The 16689-nt window shown below is 36.6% G+C and overlaps 2 protein-coding genes and 1 non-coding gene across 4 annotated transcripts in view; 1 reads left to right on the top strand and 2 right to left on the bottom strand.

The window, feature by feature from the left end:
* Positions 1–415: 415 nt before the first annotated feature.
* Positions 416–522, top strand: LOC132188878 (small nucleolar RNA R71). Its single transcript, XR_009440938.1, has one exon. It is a non-coding gene; the product is annotated as a small nucleolar RNA R71 (small nucleolar RNA).
* Positions 523–3162: 2640 nt separating this feature from the next.
* LOC132187873 (uncharacterized mitochondrial protein AtMg00310-like) lies at positions 3163–4020 on the bottom strand. Its single transcript, XM_059602305.1, has 2 exons — positions 3921–4020; positions 3163–3725 (listed from the first exon to the last, which is right to left on the bottom strand). Exons 1-2 carry the CDS (start codon positions 4018–4020, stop codon positions 3163–3165), a joined length of 663 nt encoding a protein of 220 aa, XP_059458288.1.
* A 2757-nt stretch (positions 4021–6777) lies between these two features.
* The window catches only part of LOC132188624 (uncharacterized), a 13514-nt gene continuing 3602 nt past the window's right edge, over positions 6778–16689 (bottom strand). Inside the window, exons 1-3 of one of the 2 annotated variants that reach the window (XM_059603135.1) lie at positions 14710–14906; positions 7677–9492; positions 6778–7570 (exon numbers count right to left, since the gene is read on the bottom strand). In XM_059603135.1, coding sequence (XP_059459118.1) covers positions 7176–7570; positions 7677–9408 — 2127 coding nt within the window. In that variant the 5' untranslated portion in view covers positions 9409–9492; positions 14710–14906 and the 3' untranslated portion in view covers positions 6778–7175. Of the gene's footprint in view, positions 7571–7676; positions 9493–14709; positions 14907–16689 lie in introns of those variants that run through there. The other variant, XM_059603137.1, reaches the window with a different exon arrangement.

The following is a 16689-nucleotide window of genomic DNA, read 5'->3' as shown; positions in this document are numbered from 1 at the left end:
TGTTTTGTCCCACATAATTCGCCTCTTCTTGATCTGCAAATGGAGACAAAGGACAAGTCTCAGTGGTGTGATCAAATTGAGAACATATGGCACATACCTGGATTGGTGTGTCTTGTTGAATAGGTGCGATGTTCTGAGAAGTCATGGCTTTGACAATCATATCCAGTTTTCTTTCCACAGCAGCCATCTGATTTGGAGATCCACCATTTAAGTTCACTTCATACATGCCTTTACTTTTTACTCATTGCCTTCCTCTGGAGCAGAATTGTTGGGAGTGCTCACTTAACGTTTTGAAGAGCTCCATGGCTTCCTCATTGCTCTTTTTCATAAGTGCACCTCCACAAGCTGAATCAACCATACCTTTGTTAGTGTCGTCTAACCCTTCGTAAAAAATTTGTACCTGATCATCTTGAGGGAGTTGTGATGTGGGCACTTTAGAAGCAATGCATTGAAGTGGTCCCATGCCTCAAAGAAAAGATCTTCATCTCTCTGTTGGAACATTTAAAGTTCCCTTTTAAGCCGCCTTGTCTTTTGAGCTGGGAAAAACTTCTTTAGAATCTTAGTGGCTAATTCTTCCCAAGTATGAATGGAATCTGTAGACAATGAACTATACCACAGTTTAGCATTATCTTTCAAAGTAAAAAGGAAAGAGAACTAACCTGAGTCTCTCCGGAGTTAGGCCTTGTATGTGTTGAAGCTTGCATAGGTCAAAGAATTCCTTCAGATGCAAGTTAGGATCCTCAGTAGCTGTGCCCCTGAAGTGAGTCAATGCATTGAATATCTATAGGGATATGTAATAATTGCCTTCCACCTCTGGTTGATAGGCTATGCTTGATGGTTGGTTGAGGTTTGTCGGGATGAAAGCCTGTTTCATCGGTCTTCGCACCGGTGGTGGATTTGCTTCTAGTGGTCTTGGTACTATTGATGGGTTCTCTTGCAAATCTTCCATTGTTTCCTCAACTTTTTCCTCTTCTTCTTTGTCTCTAGGCCTTTGTCGAATTGTCTGCTCAATTTAGGGATCGAGTGGAAGGATAGTTGAATCTAGAGATTGACGACCTTGCATAAGTTGAATTGCCTCTACAGTCAAAGCAGCTTCAATTCTACTTGTCCGGATGCTCCCTAGAACTGCGCTCGATCGCAGGTTAGTGCGCTCGATCGCACTCAGCCGCCGCTCGATCGCAGTAACAGAATGCTGGTGCCACAAAAATAAAACAAAATAGAGAACAAAATAGAAAAAAAATAATAATAATAAGAAACACGGAAAATATTTTTGATTTTTGATAAAAACAAAATTAAAAATTAAAACTTAAGATAACAAAACTAAAGGAAAATAATTCTAACAAAATTTGCCGCAATCCCCAGCAACGGCGCCAAAGACTTGTTGTGAAAATATCTACCTAATTTAATAGGCAAATAATTGTACGTTTTACCTGCAAGTGCACAAGGTCAACATAGTAGTATATGATGCAAGTACGGGATCATTCCCACGAGGCTTGTTAAATTTTGCTTAAAAATAAATTCCTTAAGTAAAACAAAACAAAGATTGATTTTGATTTGATAATAATAAAAGGTAGGGCTTTGATATTTACCACTAATCATGCTTACATAATATATCAATATGCCAATGCTTTGATCATGTTATGAATACTTAATGTTTGTCAACGTAAGGGCATGGGTGTATACTCTTTAGGCAACAGAATTTCCTAAGCAACGAGTTAGGCATGGGTGTATACTCTAACTCTTTTCTTTCTTAAAGGATTTAGCATGGGTGTATACTGAGTTGTTCTTTAAGAAAGCATGATTCTATGGAAATCGACAAACACATGAAACCTAGGGCATGGGTGTATACTCTCGGTTTTCCATGTTGATTAACCCAAGAACCCGATGTGGATTTCTTTTGTTACTTTTATTAAACCCAGGACTCAGTCATCCAAATTGATTTAACTAATTAGTCCATACCACATGCATATGTTGATCAAGCAAATACATATGAGGAATTTATGAAAACAGGAATTAATCAAGTTAAATATCACAACATGATCATCACAAAGGCGCTAATATTGAATATTAAATAGACATAATTAGGGCTTCAATTTAACCCTACTAAGTAAATTAGTTACACATGAATTTGATGTTAAACATCTTCATAAAATAAAAATAGAATGAAAAGAATAAACCCGAAACTTGAACTTGAAGGGCTCCAATTCTTCTCCTTCGAAATTGTGTGTCTATTCTAGAGGTTTTAAGGCTCTATTTATAAGCCTTAGGAATACTCTAGAAACCCTTAAAATCGTAGGGTTTGAGCCCTAGTTCGCACAAAGTTACAAAACCCTAAAAATCACACTTTCCATATCAAGGTTGGCAGCTGACTTGCTTCTCACGCACGGGTGCGCTTGATCGCAGCCCGTGTGCGATCTACCTGCGATTGATCGGAGGTATGCGATCGATCCTTTGTGCTGGCGCTCGATCGCATGTGCGATCGAGGCTTCCTCTGGTGTGCACGAGTGCACACCTTGCGCTTGTGGTCTTTGCCTGTAGTGCGCTCGATCGCAGCTCCCCTACGATCGATCACACTACCAGAGCCTCCAATTTTCCCAAAATAGCTCTTTCATGCTCAAAACTTCTGAAATTGCTTCATTTTCTTCCAACAACCTACAAAAACAAAGAAAGCACATAAAAGAACTAAAATGGCATAAATTAATCAAAACTAAAGGATTAACAAATGTAAGTTAAGGGCTAAGATATGAATATTTTAGCACTTAACACAAAATTTAATACTACTCCGGTGCTTCCATATGTGTGATACATAGTTGCCCCAATAGCTAGTTTACACACAGTGTATTGCAAATTTTTCCCCTTCCCTGCCTTCATGCCTTCCATCACCACCTCATCCCAATCCAGCCAAATAGGACTAACCAAACTTTTAAGCATCACTTCTCTCCATAACCTCTTACTCCCATCACACTCAAAAAATAAATGCTCCCTACTTTCAATGGTATGGTGACAAAATAAGCACTTTATATCCCCCACCATACCCCAACTTAGCAACCTATCCCCTGTATATAAGCCCTTTCTAATAGCCAGCCATAGGAAGAAATAGTGTCTAGGAATAGCAAAAGAAAACCATACCAGTTTATGCCATCCAACCTTAGGAAACTTCTCTCAAAGAGCCTCCCATGTGTCCCTACAAGAATATTTGCGATTCTTTGAAGGCTTCCAAATAAGCATATCATGAACACCCAAATCCACTAGAGACAAACGGCTTTGAATTGCAACCAACTCTTCCAACCTAGCTGGCAGCCAATTCCAATCTCCATTTTTTATCACACTAGAGAGCTTTGCATCTATACGGCTTCTAGAGTCATCTATGACCCTAAAGCCATCTTTATCCAAGAGAATTCCATCTGGGTGCCAAGCCCCCAACCACAAAGAAATTTTGGATCCATCCCCAACCTTGAAAGACAAATAGCTTTTAGCCACCTCACGAAGTTTGAGGATTTTCTTCCAGCTCCAAGAAGAATCCTGTGAAATTTTAAGTAACAAGAAGCTTCTTCCTTTTAGCAAATTTGAATCAACCCAAGCAACCCAAAGAGACCCCGATCTAGCAAACAAAGACAACAAATGGCGAAGAATAGTAGCCTTGTTCCAATCAACCAACTTCCGCAATCCTAATCCACCCTCGTCCTTTAGAACACTACGATCATCGTAAGCAATTTTTGCTTTTGCTGGACATTGCTCATGTCTCGAATTACTTTCTTGGGAAAAATGAACCTATTGAATTTCTGCTCCATGTCTCGAATTACTTTCTTGGGAAAAATGAAAATGGACGTCCAATATACCTATATGCTGTACAACACGGGGTAATAATTGAAGTCTACCTACAAACGAGAGATGCTTTGACATCCAAGAGTTAATCCTACCTGAGATTTTATTCAATAAACTATCACAATCTGATGCATCCAACTTCTTCGAGATCAAAAGAACCTCCAAGTATCTCATAGGAAGATTTCCCTCAGCCATCTCTAGACATTCCAGCAACCTTCCCTTTAAACCCACATAAATCCATCATAAAAAATAAAGCTCTTAGAAGGATTAACTTTCAAACTTGAGATGGCAGCAAACTCCCCCAAAACTTGCTTTATAACCCCCATAGATCGCACTGAAGCCTTGGAGAAAATAAGCACATCATCAGCAAAACACAGATGAGTCAATTTAATGCTATCACACTTCGTGTGAAATTCAAACTCTGATCTCAAAGCTGCTTCCTCCATAAGCTTAGAGAAAACCTCCATGGCAATAGCAAACAAGTAGGGAGAGAGGGGGTCCCCTTGCTGCAAACCTTTCTTACCTTCAAAATACCCCCACTAAAGTGCCATTAAGAGCAACCGAAAATTTTGGAGTGGCTATACATTCCCAAATCCAGCTAGTAAATTTCTCAGTGAATCCAAAACTATATAGATAGTGCATAAAGAAAAACCCAATCAACCGAATCATAAACTTTCATAAGATCAGCTTTGATAGTACACCTAGGTTTCCCTTCACCTCTGTGATAGTTTCTCACCACTTCATGAGCCAACAACACATTTTCTGCAATATTTCTATTATGGATAAAAGCAGATTGGTTCAAACTAATCAAATCCCCCAAGCAATGCACCATTCTATTTGCTATAATTTTTGTTATACATTTGTATAATACATTACAGCATGCTATGGGGGTGGAAATCACCCATATAAGAAGGATTATCCTTCTTTGGAACAAGAGTCAAGATAGTAGAATTCATCTCCCTCAACAATTTCCCAGATGAGAAAAAAGATCTTATAGCATTAAACAATTTTTTGTTTCCTCATTCAAATAAACTCCACAATAACTTTTCTTATCCTTATTTTTCTTATACCATTTAAATATTTTATCAAATAAATGTAAGGGTGGAGAGAGAGAAAAGAGAAACTCATTTAAATATTTAGTTAAAACAAATGATAGGGGAAAGAGAGAGTAAAAAAAAAGTTCTTTTTTTTTTTAATAAAATAATGGTAAGGCAAGAGCAGTACTTTTGATTCCCTTGAATTTTCTTTGATTTTTGAAATATTAAGAGAGTCTAAAGTTTTTTCTACATTTAAAATGATTGTGGTGCATTCAAAAAGAAAATGGATAAACATTAAAATAAGGTGTCTAGACTCTAGACCCGTCTGAAAATGATTTTTTTTTTTTTTCTAATTAAAAAAAGGTTGAAGAGGGAGACCAATTGTGGCTATTCTACCTGGGCATGACAATAGTAGGACCAACCCGCGAGGGACTACCTAAGAAAGACCTAAACGGCGAAAACCGCAGGCGTACCCTCAAGACCAGCTGAGCCATAACTTAACCACCCGCCCCACTAGGGGCCCCACTAGGGCATCAATGGAAACCAAGTTAGTTTATACTAATCAGGCATGAGGATTCTCCATTGCGGAGATTCGAACTCTGAATGCTTTGGTAAAGCTCTTAAGAGGAGTAAAACACAACTGTAGATTCATTGAAACTCGGAATGCTTTGCTAAATCTCGATCTATGCATTTTTGTGATCGAAACCACTTCCTCGTTTGATTTTGCTTTGCTAGTGCAAAATGCTCCTATGACGAAGCAACAAGAAGTGGCAATCGTAGCGCTATCTCATGCGGTTGCGGAGCAGCCATTTCCGCTCAATCTTTTGATAGTTTTGCTGCACTCTCTGGAGGTTCAACAAAAAACATGAGCAAAGATTGATTAAATTTGAAATACTGGAGGAAGAAACCTTTGTTTAATATAGTTGACTTGTTGTCTCACTTTTTTGTTCTTGTTTCAGGTAATAGAGAAGCAAAGAGTGATTGATTTTGCAGAAGCACTTCATAGTAAGCTCTCAAGTACTTTGAGGAATTGGAGAATGTAAGATTTAGATATTTCATGGTCAAAATCTCAGTGTGTTGGGTGATCACATGTAATATTATGGGAACATTACTCATCGATATAGAATCCATAATTACTTTGATTTTAATAAATAAAAACAAAAAAAAACAAAATATTCCTTTGAGATAAATTTAATAGGAATTGATTTTTCTAAATCTCTTTGCATTGTTTGTTTCGAGGTAAAATGTTTTATGTTGGAAAATATTTTTAGCAAACAGCTGAAAACATTTTTGGCATTTGACTTTGTATGGAAAATGAGCGACAACAATGGCAAGCGACAATGAGAAACTGTTCATGACTTCCGACAATATTCGGTGGCAATGGCAGTGGCGGGCAGCCACTTCTGGCAAACTCCAGTGGTGGCTCTGGCGCCATACAACGGCAGTGAAAAATGAACTGCAAGAGAGTGCATGCAAAAAAGAGAAGGTCAAACTCGAAAAATTGTTTACAATTTTAAAAAATGTGAAACCATTTTATGAAGATTAAATAAAGTTTTCTTAGTCTACCAAAAATATTTTTATTTTGACCATGATTTTTAGTGAGTTAATTTGGCTCATTTTACTTGCTTTGAACTTATTGACAATTGTATAAATACCTTGAATGTTGTTGTACGAGCCATCATTGAAAATAATGCAAAATCCTTCAGTAATAGAAGAGTTTACTTTCTCTAACTTCATGATATAAAGTTGTCGTAGATAGTATACTGCTTGAGATTAAGGACAGTAAGTTGGGGGGAGGAGGGGGGTTTTGAGCAAGGGAGAGGGAGTAAATATTGTTCCCGAAAAATCATAAGGAAAAGGATGCACCTGTTTTACGGAAAACTCTCAGAAAATTAAATAAACAGAGCCCAAAGAGTTAAACTCAATCTAGCAGGCTGTAAGGCTTTATAGATTTTAATGCACATAAGCAACACTACCTAACAAAAATATACATAAAGGATAACAAAAAATGTCATGTAAGTTATACTAACACCTATTCAAAAACATCTCTTGGAACTCATGACTCTAATCTTGTGCATATTCTATTGCTATCCTATCCGTTTCTAATTAGAGTAATACTAAATACTCGACTCTTATCCCACTTACATACAACTGGGTTGATGAGACAGTGCCTATTAGCCCTTAATTTTTTTCCTTTTTTAATAAAGGTTGATCCAATGCTTATGGTCATTGTCCCATCAACCTAGTTATATGGGAGGGAGATGAGAGTTAAATATGAAGTATTACTCTTCCAACTCTTATCTTTTGTCTTCACTACAAGGGCTCCTTCTTTGCCTGAAATCTGGAAGGTCCTTCACCATTAATGGCCGTTTCAGCAAAGTCTAAGTTCATCCATGAAGATTGACTATTTTGGGACGCAGTCTCCGGTGCTTCGTCAACAATCCAATCATTCATTGGATCAATCTCTTCAGCCACAATGTCACACTTCTCACCTGACTGAAACTGCTGCAGTTGCAAATTATAATGCACAAATGTCAGATCACTAAATCGTTGTTGCTCAATAGGATTCGTTCCAGTTGTGAGCAGCTTCTCAGCCAAACTCCTCTTTAGTCTATATCTCAACGCACCATCACAGCTCTGGCTTAGAATTCGAATGGCAAATCTCTGCAGCTCAGGATATTGTCTTCCATAACGAGACCACCACAGAGCTGCAGTTGAATTTACATAAAACAAAGCTTAAAATCTTGGTTTTTGATTGATTCAAATTAACACAAATGGTGAGGATCAATAAGCCAAAATATAGAGCTGTCCTACCTGGAGGGATGGTGGTTGTTCGGTCAATGGCACTACCCTCTTTAAACCCACCTCTAGCAAGTCTATACTCCTCAAGTTGCCGGGATATCAAATCTTGACTTCCCTGATCTGGTACCAAGCGAATAATTGAGTTCAAAAGGCCAAAGGAAACCTCGGCATCACTATAGAAATCACTTGAATAAAAAAGGCTTGGGTTTAAATAATACCCCGCAGCATGGATAGGGCTATGGAGATAGGTGTCCCAAATCTCGTCAATCACTTGCCAAAATGGCATGTACTGGGATTTCTTATTTTTTAATTCCTCTTTAATTGTCTCTTTTACTTGATCCATTGTTTCATATATGTACCCAACTTGTGGTTTATCAGCCTGATTGATTAAAGATAGAACACGCACCAACGGCATAGTTGCCTTCAAAGCAATACCAGCGCGGGTCCAGAAAGAGTGATCTCCCACCAAATGACCTACCATCTTTCCCTCTGTTCTAGAAGCCCAGATTGATGTGTTCCACTCAGATGAGGCAAACATGCTCTTTAAATTCTGCTTTTCTGACACAATATTCTCTAAATTCATAAAGGGCATTGCTGATCTTATTTTGGAGGCCTTAATTAGGTCATGGCCAAGAGTATGTTTCTTCAAAAGATTTAAAACAGTTTCATGGCCATAAATAAACCTTGTAATGGTCTTGGCTTCAGTTAATACCCCTCTGATGGACTCGATCATCCCAATCTTCTCTAGCATGAGCTCAATGCAATATGATGCACTCACGGTCCAGACCACTCTCTTGCACCTATCCATGAATTGCTTGCCCACATCTCCCACCCAACCCTTTGTAGAATATGACACTACTTGAATTATGTTGTCAACTCCAATATCTTCAATAACTCTATCCAACAACAATTGTAACTTATCAACATCACCAATGAAAGATGTAACATCAACTGACCTAAGATAAACAGCACCCAGTGGGCAATCCACCAAAAAGTTAACCAGATGTCGACACTTTTCATCAATCCATCCATCTAACAAGATGCTACACCCTGTGCTTGCCCATGAATGCCTAATCTTCTTCACATACTCTTGCATCTCCTTAACCTCATCTTCAAGCAACCACCCTTTTAGTTCCTGAAAACTAGGGATGCTATACTCCACCTGACCATGACCAAGTGTGGCATTTACCATTCTTTTAAAGCTAGGAGCATTGACAGCACTGAAATCTACACCTGTTTCATAGAAGAATCTAGCAATGAGTTTTTGGGCTTGCCCTGATACTGAATATTTTCTTGTTTCACTATTGATGGCTGTTTGAGATCCTATGCTTCCATTAGGAAGAGAACCACTGCCTGACAGATCGTCTTTCACAGTAGAGTCCATATCAACTTGCCTCAGATCGCAAGGACCAGCATTTTGAGCAGTTTCATGCTTATTATGCTTGACACTGTTCAAGTTAGGGCAACAATTCCTCTTCTGGGGAAGAGTTGGGTTGTAGAGCTCTCCAACTCCCTTGCCAAAACTTTCTGTCTTTCTTTCAAGTAAACTATTTTTAAAGAGTTCCCTCACATTTTGAGGAACATTTTCACAAGGGGCAACATCACCACGTACACCTCCTAAGTGGCACTTGAGACGGAAGAAAGTGCTCACAACTTTACCACAATAATTGCATTGAACTCTATACTTTTTATCAAGAGCCGTACCGTGATCATGAACATTGATGGAGCCTTCACTAGCAGCCATTTTGTTATCTTGTTTTGGATTTAAAAGTAACAAGAAATCCTGAGAATTCAAATTTGTACATCAAGAGCTTTCAGCAAGTTTCACCTGCAAAACCACAAGAAAGAGTGATAAAGATATAACAATTAAAGGGCAAAATCCCTAAAGTTTACGGTGAAGAAAGTGATATGTGATATGGTTTCCACTTCAGTCATATGAAGAACCATATGACTAGGCATTTCTGCTTGATATGCATAAAAATCAACATAATCTGGCAATCATTGTATGTTCTATTGAAGAGCTTAAAAAGTGCATGAATTAAATAGAAACGCAATGCCAAAACATAGGTATTGAGACAAAAGTATGAGAACTGGAGAACAACTGAAAAGAGTGCAGGCAGCCACAAAGGTGGGACCTAGAAAATATTAAACACGAAATATCATAATAAGTTGTGCTCACTTGATGAAGAATTTGAAAAAATCTGAAAATTTTTAAAATGAAGAAATACAAAATTAATGTTATTGAAATACCATCAATTTAAATATCCATTGTATGGATAAAAATATTTAAAAATAAAGAAATTAAAATATTATAATAGTTACAACAATAAAGGTAATAGTATCAAGATACCAGTGGTGGTGGCACCTGCAGCGCTGGTGGTGACTGTAGCAGCAATGACAACAATGGTGGCAGGTGGTGGTAGCAGTTCTGCAGTTGTGGTGCCAATGGCAGCAGCAATAGAGGTGATTGTGACAATGACAGTGTGGTGCTACTGATGGTCGTAACGGTGATGGTTGTGGCAATAATGCTGGTGATGGTAATACAAAGTGTAATGATAGTGATACAATAATGGTAATATTGGCATCGCCTTTAAAATGAGACATTTGACATGGAATTTGAACTTGAGATTTGGACCCTTGAAAATCCCAAGTTCAAAATTCTACAGAAGTATTGAAATAAATCTCTTGTTAACTCAAATTAGGAAAATCAATAAATTCCCAAAGTACAACTTTAAGTAAAATCCCACTACAAAATCCCTCACCCAAACACAGCTGGTGTTGTTTGGGTTATGCCTAGTAGGGTGAGAGAGATGTTGGTGAGGACAAATAGGAAATACCTAATGCTCTAGAAGTTTAGAGGTTGACTCTTTTGTGTTTAATGTGCTGTATTTGGAGAGAGCAGAATGCAAGGAGCTTTCAAGATCGAGAGACTTCAATGTTAGAGTTGAAAAATATGTTGCTCCAATCCCTCTACACATGGATGGCAACGTTCAATAGTCTGCCCCCAGTTTCAATTTTTTTGAGTTTCTGGATTCTTGTTCCTCTTTTCCTCCATATTAAAGCGTTTCTCTTATATACTTCCCATATACTAGGAATGCGCCCCTATGCATTCTTAATGAAATTTAATTACTTCAAAAAGAACTATAAAAGGGAAAGAACAAAGAGAGACCAAAAAAAAAACAAAAGAACAAAGGAGGTGATGAGACACTTTAGCACATAAAAAATGATTATGCTCACCCTTCTGAAGCTATAAAAAAGGTACATAAATCTATGGACAATCTAGTCCAATATAATAATTTTTCGAAACTAAAAATCTCTCGAGTGGATCCACGCTTGAGCAAAATATAGCATTGACAAATTCCAAGAGAGTTTTTTTGTTACGATGTTAGCAAACCATTATCCAAGAGCAAAGTTAAGATGATATCCATTCCTAGTTGGAATTCAGATGAGAAATTGACCTTAAATGAGCACAGTAGCCTATGGATACTTACAGAGACAAAACAAATTGAGATCAATACAATCATTTACCCACTTATTTGATGAGAACTGGAAAATATTAAAGATAGGTGAAAAAAATTGAACTTGATGAGACAACAACGTCATTCAGTCTTCTATGTCAATTTCTTTTCAAATATCATGTTTCTATTTTATTCTGAATCCTCTAAATAATCAAAAATTGTAGCTTATCACAAAACTTGTAGTAACATTTCGATATTATATGTATAACCAAGCTCAACAGCTTCAGGCTTGCATTCAAGCACATACACCAAATCACCGTAGAAGAAGAAGAAAAATGCATGTATGTTCAACAGTTTGGGTTGAATGTTTAACAGAAGTATCAATATACATAAGATATGTAGAAAGTGTGATCTAGAGGAATATTACAGGTGGATCCAAGTGTTGTGATCTTATCAATATTTTACACCCTGAATAATGTCCAGCACCTTAAAAAACTTGGATATGCCTATGAATAAAAATTGGAGCATGAATTTAATAGCCGATCAATATAGAGGGTTTGAATCCAAGCAATTAAGTGATGCTTTAGAAAAAAGTATGGTTTTGGTTCAGAAGCATGTAGGTACCACCGAACATCCAAATTTCAAACAATCTAAGAATGGTAACATTCAGATATTTCTTCGATTTCAGCCTTGGCAAATGATAAGACATCAATAATAATTGGTTGATCTACAAACAGAACTACGTCTGACTGAGAGGGTTTAAATTCAAGCAATCAAGTGATGCATTAGAACAAGTATGGTTTGGGCTTAGGGGCATGTAGGTACTACTGAACATCCAAATTTCAAACAATCTAAGGACGGCAAGATTTGCTTTGATTTCAGCCTTGACAAATGATCAAGACTTCAATAATAATTAGTTGATCTACAACCTTGACAAATGATCAAGACATCATAAATTTACTAGCATTTAGTAAGCTTGTTTTAATGCTCAATGGTATTTTGGTAATTATCACATTTTAGGGCTCAATCAAGTTAGCATGCATCTGGTATGTAGGAGTTTGTTGTTTGGTATCTAGACTACTGGATTTGTTTAGGTATTGTTTGAGCCTTGTTTAGTTAGGTCTTTTAATTGTCAAGTAGGATTTTGCTGTCATTTAAATGTTTTTCATTATCTGGTAGTTTTGCTTCTACAGAAGCAGGTCTTGCAGTGGCAATTCAACAATTTAGTTAAAGATAAATTTAGTATGCTTCACACACTTTTAAATGGAAGGAAATAAAGAGAAGATTATAAACTTTTGATAACTTTACCAACTTTCTCCCCAATTCTCACCCTATTATGAAGAGAGTCTAGTGGACAATTGAGGAAAATTCGAATCATACTCTTCCCCCTTTCCTTTCTTGTCTAATCTCAATTACTAACCAAATAATGGAAACGAATAAAAGTTTATAATTCTCTCTTCTTTTCTTTTCTTTAGAAACAAAAAATAATGTCAACCCATCCAAAGACCATACATTTTGTCACAAATCCCTAATAACACCTTATAAACTTACTAGTTGCATAAACCTTAAGATACTGTTGCTCTCCAAATTCTTGCAAATTTTTTCAGTTTCAATTTATCCCTTAAAAGCATAGTCAATCTGAAGGAGGATAGACCGAGGAAATTTTTAATTGTGCATTGTAATGGGCATTAGAAAAGGAAAAGTTATGATTTTAGCATTTGTTGTGGTGAGCGTACTTTGGATTTTGTAGTTTGTGTAGATTGTTTAAGTTGAAGTTAATATTTAATTTGAAAGACTTGGAAAATTGTAAAAAAGAAAAGAAAAGAAAAGGTTGCCAGGTTATTACTAGCAGCAGCAAAGATTTGATGTCTGAAAGGGTGGAAATGTTTGGGGCCTTTGGATTTTCAAAAGGTGTGAGAGAAGAGGTATGATTAGGGGTTGTAATTAGAGAAGAGGAGAGAAGTTCATGGGAATTTTATTTTGCTTTGAACAGTAACCAGTAAATAGTAACAGTTAGTAGAGAAGGAGAGAAAACAATCTAGGAACGTATGCCTCCGATAACATATATGATTGGAGAGAGAACATCAATCTTCCATTATTAAAAACCTGAATCTCTTTGGGGATATATATTATTTAGAGGGAGAGAGAGACACTTTCTTATCCTACTAGCATTAGAATTTCTCAATTGAATTATAACCAAGAAATCTAATAAAACCCAAATAGAAGAATTTAATATAAGAAAATTACCCTAAAAATAAAATCACATAAAGGACTTTTGACGAAATTATTGATATGCTCCCTGCACATAAAAAAACCTACAACTGCTTAAACTAAAAATTGTTTAACTACATACTCGTAATGCCTTGATCTTCAAAACTATACAAAACTTGTCTAAATCTGATGTTGAATGTTAGCCTCTCATATGATAAACTCTAAGTTGCCAAACCTAAAAATTACTCTAAAGACAGCAACTTGAGCATTAGTCCATGTCAGTGTCACAATCTAAATTTAATATATAATTTATAGATCTTTAACTAACCTTCTTAATCATAAACCCTAAAGCTTAAAAGGCTTAGGACACTGATATTGATCGCCAATAGCATTTGATTGAAGGGTTCTCCAAATCAGTTTCAAACCCACATCTCATGCTTTGAGGAAATCTTACTCTTTGTTTGGTGCTTTGCCAAAAAGAAAACGACTTTAGCAATTAATCACTTCATTGTTTTGCATTGACGTAAGATAGTAGTATACCTATAGACAAGAAAGATAATGAGTTTAAATAAGATAAAAGTTTAAGAGAGTTCAAAAGTGGCTCTTTAGAAGACCTCCTTCCTCTTAACCTTGAGAGCATTCTAATAGGGTAGCTAATGGGGACATACCAAAAAAATTAATCTACAACTTGCATGTAAATTTAATCTTCACATTGGGGATGAAAATTTAAGTTAATTGGTGCATAGCACAAAGAGTTAATATACAACTTGCATGTAGATGTAATCTTCACATTGAGGATCAAAATTTAAGTTAATTGCTGTCTCTGCACCCAACAGCATTTGAATTAGAAAATGTCATTGAGGCAAATCATTAGTGCCACAGTTGCCTGAAGATTAAACAACATTCCTTCTCTGATATCCAAGGCATGCACACCAAAATAAGGAGAAAAGAACTCCAAAAATTCAATAAGACGCGCCTTCTTTCAAGTTTCAAGTAAGGATTATAAAGTGTCTTCATCAGTGATAGTTCATAACCCCAATAGTATTTAAAGTTTTCTCAAAGTGAAAATGGGCAGATGCAGTGAAATTCGCCATGTCATCCACCTGAACTAGTTTTATATTTCATATCCACAACACTAACTACGGCTATAACAAAGAGAAAGGAAAAAGTGGCACCTTTAAGTGAAAATAAATAAATAAATCGAACAGAGAGAGAACCCATGAAAACCAAAAGGATGAAACATAAATATTTTGAATTTGTACACACAAACAATCAATGAGCATTTAGAAGAATTCCATTAGAAGTCAAGGGAACAAAACATATAACGTATATGCAACAAATAAAACGGATAAGAAAGAAAAAGGGGAAAAGTCTACCTTAACAGAAGCAACAAAGCTCAAGTCTTGAGCAGACAGAGAAAGAGAAAGAACCCTTCACACAATAGTGAATGATCGCGTGAGTGAGCAGCTCAAATTATCATTTCCATTATCATGCATTTCATCATCTTTAAGCACTGCCAGTCTCTCCACTCTGCTCTGTGCGCGCGCGTTTGGCATCGCATTAATCTTCTTTCTTCTTGGCCTTCGGTATTGTCTTCGTTTGGCATTGGAAGCGGCCCCTGATAATCTTTTGACACGTGCTTAGCCCGAATTTGCTCCATCCACTACCCCACGCGCACCCAGTAGCGCGTGCCTCCCAGACTCTATGTTATCAAATTCTTAGTCATTTTATAAGTACAACATTAATTTATATATATATATATATAATTATAATAAAATTTATTATACTACTGCAGCATTTTTTTTTTTCATAAAGAAAGAGAAGGAAAAAATTACAGTATCTTTGTCGCTGTTTTAAAGATCCAAGTGAAGATATAAGTTCGAGAGAATATTCGCAGGCAAGACTCAAGTCTTCTTACGATTGTATTTTAAATAATATTATTATTTGAGATATGCTAGAATTTAATAAAAAATTTATATTTTATTCATAAAAGTTTATGTGGCAAGGTGCCACATTTTCTTTTTGTTTTGTTTTTTTCCCTCACAAAAAAAATGATGTGGCATCTTGCCATGTAGACTTTTATGGGCAAAATGTAAAATTTTTATTCAATTCTAGCATTTCTCTTATTATTTAGTATTGTGACTTCAACAACAACATTGTAAAATAATTATGAGACGAAAATGAAATATATAGCATTACTTTTTCACCATTATAGACATTTTTGGTACCAACTTGTTATGGATGTGACTTGTGATTGTAACAGTTTTCTTCTCAATTTGTGCATGCCCTCCAAATCATTGAAGTAACTATAATTGAATCCACTTAAGGTTGCTGTTGGGTGTCTGATTTCAGAGTTCCTGCTTACATGGGTGCCAATGGAACTGAATAATGAACCAGCAGCAAGAGTTTTGCAGAAATTCTGAAGGAAACTGTAGAAATCTGGAAAACTAGGATCATATAGTTCACTATACACATTCAAAAGTGAACAAATTTCAGCTGACGATTACAATTTACACCACTACTGAGAAACAAGCAAGGGCCGAGCGCGCTGGCTAACCTTTGATCTAAGAACCACTATCAATGCAATCTTTCATATAGAAAGTCGCGGCAAAGCAAATCAATCTTACTAGACTAGCAATTGGTACCAATTCATATTTGGTTACCCGAAGCTCATGTAGAGGCACCTACGGCAGGATCCGTCATCTTGGCAAGAATTCCTTCAAAATTGGGAACCCACGGGTTTTTAAGATTTTCAATACCCATGTTTCCCGAAGTGACACTTTGTTCCACTCCTTTCATTTATACTCTAAGCGCGATTGCTATAATATATACTTCCTTGACCACTTCAAGACAGATCGATCTTAAAAAGATCATTGCTTACTCCTTAGTAGCCCATATGAATCTGGTGACTATTGGTATGTTTAGTCGGGTGGCGGCCGTTAGGTCACCTATTTTGAGTTAAGGACACAGAGAGGGCTACTTCTAATGGCTTCTAACACAGTCTATCTTGATCTAACCCTACCAGTAGGAGGAAAGAAAGAACTACCTCATCCATTCTATTCTTATCTTTCTTTATCTAACCTAACCTTCAAGAAGCCTTTTGGAAGACCTTAGAGAACCGCAAGTGCGGTAAGGAAGTTCATGGTCAATCCTACAGGTAAGATATTCTCTATCCCCTTTCTCTAATAATAAGGGTTCCAAACCTTTCTTCTTATTAGTATTAGTAAGATAGGTGCTTAACGCCCTCGTGTGCTAGTCCGCATAAAGAGTATATTTTCCGATGGCATTGTCACTTAGGACATCCATCGTTTTCGTCTTCTATAACCTTCCAGCATTAACTAACTGGCCTAACCATG

The sequence above is a fragment of the Corylus avellana genome, chromosome ca7 (assembly GCF_901000735.1).
Source record: "Corylus avellana chromosome ca7, CavTom2PMs-1.0".
NCBI lineage: Eukaryota > Viridiplantae > Streptophyta > Magnoliopsida > Fagales > Betulaceae > Corylus > Corylus avellana.
Note: the sequence above shows the minus strand (reverse complement) of the source record. Positions and strands in the feature narration are given on the sequence as shown.